This window comes from Sander lucioperca, chromosome 14 (genome assembly GCF_008315115.2).
Source record: "Sander lucioperca isolate FBNREF2018 chromosome 14, SLUC_FBN_1.2, whole genome shotgun sequence".
Classification (NCBI taxonomy): Eukaryota; Metazoa; Chordata; class Actinopteri; order Perciformes; family Percidae; genus Sander; species Sander lucioperca.
Genome location: NC_050186.1, coordinates 32487300 through 32494252, shown reverse-complemented (window position 1 = coordinate 32494252; position 6953 = coordinate 32487300). Strand labels below are relative to the sequence as shown.

General features: G+C 41.8%; 1 protein-coding gene across 2 annotated transcripts in view; it reads left to right on the top strand.

Annotated features, from left to right (window-relative positions):
• The window catches only part of tpm2 (tropomyosin 2 (beta)), a 44987-nt gene extending 38034 nt beyond the window's left edge, over positions 1-6953 (top strand). For both annotated transcript variants that reach the window (XM_031287370.2, XM_031287368.2), the window contains exon 9: positions 6212-6953. In XM_031287370.2, the coding sequence (XP_031143230.1) occupies positions 6212-6294 (83 nt within the window). In that variant the 3' untranslated portion in view covers positions 6295-6953. The remainder of the gene's footprint in view (positions 1-6211) is intronic.

The window sequence follows — 6953 nt, the reverse complement described above, 5'->3', positions numbered from 1 at the left end:
CGGCTCGTTTAAAGGCACAGTTTCGAATACGGGCTGTCGGCATCTCTCTGTGGGTGGATTGAGCGTTTTGATACTTTCGCCATATTAATGTAGCACCTCAACCTGCTTTATAATAAAAACATACTTTTTACAATAAGGGACCTCTAAGTTGTAAAGAGAAACAGTGGTTGATGATGAACATTCATGCAGCATGGGTTATTGTCTCCAGGCGGTCCCTGGGGCTCTCTGTGCGGCTGATGGAGCTCCAGGCAGGTGGGCGGGTGTCAGATCTGTGTAGAGCAGCAGAACAAAAACACCCACACGTCGCAGACAGTATGACAATAACATCCAAAACACAAGATTTACTCTCAGTGCTTTCTGTGACATGCGAAATACTAATGTTTTAAAATACAAAAATGGCAAAAATACACAGAGCTACCTATAGCTCAGACGTTGTGGACAAAGCCAGTGAATGAGTCTGCTTACAGTGGAGTAGGCAGTCCTTAATGTGGCCCAGGACACATTCCCGTACACACTGCTGCAATAATGTGGTCATATGCCCCCCAGGCCGCCTCCGAATGTAGTCTGAGAGATCATATCTCAATGGCTACGTTCTAGTCTCGCATTGCCAGACCTTCCTCCCCAGCGCTGCAGAGGAGGGTCTGGCTAGTCCACACAACATTCCTGGCTAGGAGAAAAACGTCTCTTGGGCGGTGTTAAGCGCCAGACGGAGCAACAGTGCCTCTGGAACTTGTTTTGGTGGAACATGTGTATGTTAAAAGTAGTTTTAGTCGTGTGAGAGAAAACTCAGATAGGACAGATAGTCTAGCTAGCTGTCTGGATTTACCCTGCAGAGATCTGAGGAGCAGTTAACCATAGTCCTCACAAATCCACCAGAGGTTAGAACGCCAACACAGAGACAGAGGAAGGAGACGAACATCCGCCCTGAAAAGAGGGACATCCAGCGGAATTTCCGGCGGCATCTGAAGAATCCCGGAAGTGGAACGTCGTGGATATAGAATAGTTACGTTCAGACTGCAGGCTTTAATGCTCAATTCCTTTTTATTGCCAGATCCTGTTTTTTTGACTGACTAATATTTTTTTCATGAGGAAAAGTGACCCAGAGACAGAGACGTTAATAACGTTACATCCACGTTACAGGCTTTACAGCATACAGCCCTCGGATGGATTATAAGATAATACAAATGATGAATTACAGCCGTTATATTGATTATTACAGCTACAGAAACTCAGGCATTATGGCTAGTTAAATAACTCTGGATTAGGCTATTAGTGCATGCCACAACTTTTAAAACATAATGATTTAAGTAAGGACTATTTAAGTGTTCAGAATGGTAAGTTAATGTACCTTAAAAACATTTATTCGCTGATATATAGAGTATAGGGTATTTTTCACCATGTAAGGTCTATGGAAAAAGTGTTTCTGGGCCAGAGGGCATCCCGTAACGTTGCTATTCCACCGTTGGCTGCTAAGCCTGTTCCTGGGGTCTTGCTGTTCTCGGCGCAGTATTGTGAATGACGATGGTCACTCTAGAGCAGGGTTTCTCAAAGTCCGGACCAAAGTCCGCTTCCGGACCAAATGGCGAGTCAATCTGGTGTCAGGATGGTAGAGAAGTTTAGGACCCAAATGCAGTTCAAACTGATTTATTAAGACCTGGAATTACACCACAGGCTGCACACAACACGGAAAACACGAACAGAAGCCACACTAACAGAAAGTAAGAATCCAACAAACGACAAGGGAAACAGAGAGACTAAATACACAGGGTAACGAGGAAACAAGAGGCAGGTGACACAAGGGCTGGGAAACAGGTGGAAAACATCAGGTAATCACAAGAGCGGGAAAACAGATAGTAAAACAAGACAAGACAAGACAGAGAACAGATTATCAAAGTAAAACAGGAAACAAGCAAAATACAGAACAGAAACAGACTACCAAAATAAGACACACCAAAAACCCTGACATCTGGACCGAGTCGATAAACCTTGTGTGATGAGTACAATACCTTATGAAGTGTAACGTTTGCTATTTCGAAATAGTTTTTCTATTTTTTTCAAATTTTTCTATCTAAATTGTTAGTGATGTTGAATTTTGCACAAAGAAATCGGAAAAAACATTGAAAAAAAACACAAAAATGCCGAAAAACATGTTAAAAAAAACCTAATTTTACTGCATGAAGCTAGAAAAAAGCTACCGTTGGGTACCGGTAGCGAATTCCATGTAACGGTACCCAAATCGGTCCAAAAGTTGAGCAGGAAAACTGAGTATTCAACTTGAATATACTGTATGTTGCTTAAAATTAAAAAGTGAGTTGATTAAATGTTGTTTTGTTATGGCCAATGGTTCCGGACCTCTGAGCTGGATTAAAAATCTGATGCGGACCTTTGAGTAACAGGTTTGGGAACCGCTGCTAGAGTGACGTCAGAGTCACATGAATTCCAACTGTCCAGACTGAGGTCGCATTTTAAAAAGAAGTGAAAGTGGCCCGAATCAGAACTTGAAAAGATCAGATGCCATGTGACTTGGGCTGTTCACACTGTCACATATGAAAAAAAAAAAAAAAAAAAGATTTGGGTTACTTTGGCCTACAGTCTGGATGTAGCCAATGTGTTCTCAATGCAGCCTTGGTGCATTCACACTTGTACTTAGAGCTGTCCCCTTTAGTTTCCACTGTCCACTGATTGGATCACCCAAGACACATGTTAATACCACGTCTGGGCCACAGACAGAGCCATCGAAGTGTAACTCCGGATTTCCACTGAATGCAGAACGTCTGCGGACCGGCTCCACTGCAGAACGGCTGCGTAATCCGCCGTCCGTCAATACCCACCAGGTCCGGATTTGTTGCGGCACGGCTGCGGCCATGACTGACAGCTGTAGTCACGAGGAGCACGGTGCATTTTATTTTGAAAATGAACCGGATGTTTATTTTGTTTCTGTGCAAATCATATGTTTCGTGATTTTTTTTATACACCCTCCTTTGACACATCTATCACTGGTGTATATATACTGTAATAATAGTAATATAATTATAGTCACACATAAGGATATATTTCAGTTCCTTCCCTAAAGCTTTGAATAAATGCTAATGCATATTTCCAACCTCACATCTACCTGCAGGTGCCACTCACACAGCCAGAGTTTTCCTTAGTCTCGCAATAGTCCACACAGCATTCCTGGATGGGAGTAAAACATGCTCCGTTGTATTGGCATTTCTTTAAACCAATCACAATCGTCTTGGGCGGTGCTAAGCGCTGGACGGAGCCCTGGTGCCTCTGTAAAATAGCCTCAGGAAGGAACTTGCTTTGGTGGAACATGTGCTCGTTCAAATGGACTATCTGTCCAATCTGAGTTTTCTGTTGCATGACTAAAACAACTTTTGAACGTACACATGTTCCACCAAAACAAAGTTCCTTCCCGAGGCTATTTAGCAGAGGCACCGTGGCTTTTCCCGTGTTAGCACCGCCCAAGACGATTGTGATTGGTTTAAAGAAATGCCAATAAACCAGAGCACGTTGTTCTCCCATCCCGGAATGCTGTGTGGACTAGCCAGACCCTCCTCCGCAGCGCTGTGGAGGAGGGTCTGGCAATGCCAGACTATATGTATATGAACTAAAAAAAGACACTTCCTCAATGTAGCGGCGCCTGAACACAGCCGAGAAAACCGACGAAAGGCAAAAAACTAAAAAAGCAGCGACCGGAAAATCAAAATATCGATTATGGTCTGTCACTGCATCGATGCAGAATCGTCCACATCCGCATTATAATGCATCAGTGCAATGATTAATTTCAACACCCCTAGTCCTCACATTGTCCAATATGACACTGTAACAAAGTGAGACAACTGTTGTCCGTTCAAAGATCGTCTCACACCCCTACATCACAGCTGCTTTTCCTTCTCTATTTGCTGAGTCAACAGAAGACTCTCAGGTCTGCCTGCATTTGTATTAGATGATCTGTAAACCATGTTTCTTTATGTGATAGCCGTGGGAACAGATCAACGCATCGCTACATTTGCAGTGTCAGGTACATACTGTGAGTAACAAACATACTGAGAAACCTTTATATTAATACATGATGTGTTTGATGGCTAGTATTCGGTTGGATTTGCTATAGTCTCTATACAACTATACATAAGTCTCAGTGTAAAACAAACTACTGAACATGGACACACTGTCATGACACTATGCATAGGCTTGGCTTGACTTGCTTCAATCAGTGACAAAGGCTGATTGCTTTGTGACAGTGATGCTTTAATTCATTTCATTTTCAAACAAGTTTTGTAGTTTTTAAGTTGGTTTTGCAGGTGGAAACGGTTTTGTGTTGCACAGTACAAATAGATGTGGTGGCTTCAGTTCCTTTATTTAGAATTACTGGAAAAACAGTCTTTTAGAAAATGAGCTAAAACAACTGAGAAATACAGGTAACACTTTATTTTATAGTTGATAATATACTCATAAGTTCCTGGAATAAACTATGTATTTAATCTGGTACTAATTAAAGGCAATTATAATGCCCAGTGTAACTGCCTGAATTGAAGTGCGTAGCACAAAATTCTGGTCCCTGTAGAAAGGCATTTTCTATGGGCCCCTCCCCACATCCACAGCTATTCATTCTAGCATCTTTTTGGGCCCTCCTCACATGAGGGCCCTGGGTACTCAGTCCCTTTTTTCCCCCCAGTCCGACGCCCCTGGACGGTGGCTCTGCTAAATAGTCTCAGGATGTATGTATGAACTTACATACATACAATACATACACATATTAAATGAAGTTGAACACAAGTTTGACACAATCCAGTAACGTGAGCTATTTAAATTAGCTGATACATGGTTAAACCTCATTAGCTCTTACCAGTGTCTCTCTGTGTGTATTTTGTCCACAGCAATCCCACCAATCAGTCCCAAAACCTCCCAGGTAGAGAGGAAATTACCTAAACATATTCTTTATAAATCTTTGGCAGACCTGCCTTATTGCCAATCCAAAGTTTCTTAAAAACTTGCCATTTTCAGCACATGGCTTGCTTGTTGAAAGTTGTTGTTTCCTGTTGCAAAGGGATTTTAAGAACGGCAACACACAGAGAGCGGAAGGTGAGGGGCAAAGGACATCAGGATGTCGGGCTTTAACCTGGAAAATGTGCTTCCGTTGATCCAGACTAGTCCCAGTATGATCAGTACCAAAAGACATTGGGTTTTTTTTCCAGGAAACTTCAGAGTAAATTATTAGAAAATTATAGTTTTGTAAAATAAAGTGTCATTGAAAAATGTAGTGTAATGTTAAAGCAGGTTTGCGATGTTCTCCAGCAGCATTTCATTCTTCTCTTTTAAACCTCTGAAACTGGCGGATTGAGCTTCTCGTCTGTCTTTTTAGCACACCCTTTTATGGTAAGACAGAGTAAAGGAGCGCTTCTTTTTGGTGGTGGTTGAAAAAAGTCTCACAAGGTGCTCTTTGGTGCGGTGGTAACCCAATAGTATCAGAACAGCATGACAACCAAGGCACTCTTGTTGAAAAAAATATTAAAAAGCCTTTATTGATCAGGGTTCAACGTTAATGTTTTTTTCTCACTTGTCCGGTCGGGCAAGTAAAAACAAATTCTACTTGCCCAAAGTCTATTTTTACTGACATTTTTCCCCGGAAAAAAAACGTCAAAAATAGCATTAAAAAAAACAGGTGAAATGTGTAAAAAAAAAAACAATGCAGAAAATAGCATCAAAAACGTCAAAAAAGCATTAAACAATTGGGGGGGAAAACCGTCCAAAGTGGCAACTGCAAACTCATTCTTGATTGGCCAACGGCACATTCAAATCAAATCATTAACAAGCGTTCAACGACGTGGGGTGCAAGAAAACAATGACATAATTTATGATACGATGAAGCCCAAACGGGCAAGTGGGTTGTTTGATTTACTTGCCCGACCTTGCGTTTTACTTGCCCCGGGCCATCGGGCAACCCTTATTGTTGAACCCTGATTGATGCAGCTAGTGCATAGCAAAAGGTACAAAATGCGTATTTTTTTTCTCTTTTGCTGTGCATTAGCTGCATCAATAAAGGACTTTTTAAATATTTTCTTCAACAAGAGTGCCTTGGTTTTAATGCTGCCCTTTTATGGTAAGACTGTGTAGAATTTGAGGGCCTCTGGATTTTCTTCATCTCCAGTTCCAGACAGGAAATGTATTTAAATACTCACCCTTGTGACTTTGTTTCCTCCCCCAGAGAAACTGGCCCAAGCCAAAGAGGAGAACCTGGACATGCACCAGGTGTTGGACCAAACCCTTTTGGAGCTCAACAACCTATAGAGACCACCTCAGAGCTTTAATCAACGCTTTAATCCCCCAACCCAACCCAAGCTCCCAGCGCAGACCTGTACAGATGGAGTCTGAATGTAACATCAACAGGTGTTTACACACGCGTCATGTGAGGACGGTTCAGACGTCAGTCTGGAGCCCCTTGCAAGAATGTGTCTATGGCTAACTCAAAGATATTTAGTGTGCACTACAAACTGTTGCAAGTCTCTTTAATCAGAAAATGATCTTATCTTCAATACAAGGTTCCTTGGGCCTCATTTATCAACAGTGCGTAGAAAATGTTCTAAATTCTGTCTTGCGAATGAAATTTAGTATGTGCTTAAGAATAAAAAAATCTGTATTTATCAAACGTGCGCCAGCCAATCGTACGCACATCAGTAAGTAATCAATCTTGATAAATCCCACCTGTTCTTAACCACCATGCTCGTTCAAGCTTAGGCCAATGCATTCAGAAACGCCTCTAATGAACCATAAATGGTAACAACAGATCCCTTTATCAACCATGTGAATGTGTTAGTCCCTTACCGCAATAATGACAAAGAAGAGGCACTTCTCAAACACTGAAATGGAGCTACTGGTAGATGAGTTTGAATCCAACCAACAAATATTGTTTGGTTCACTCAGTGCAGGAGGAATTACAAACAAAAGAC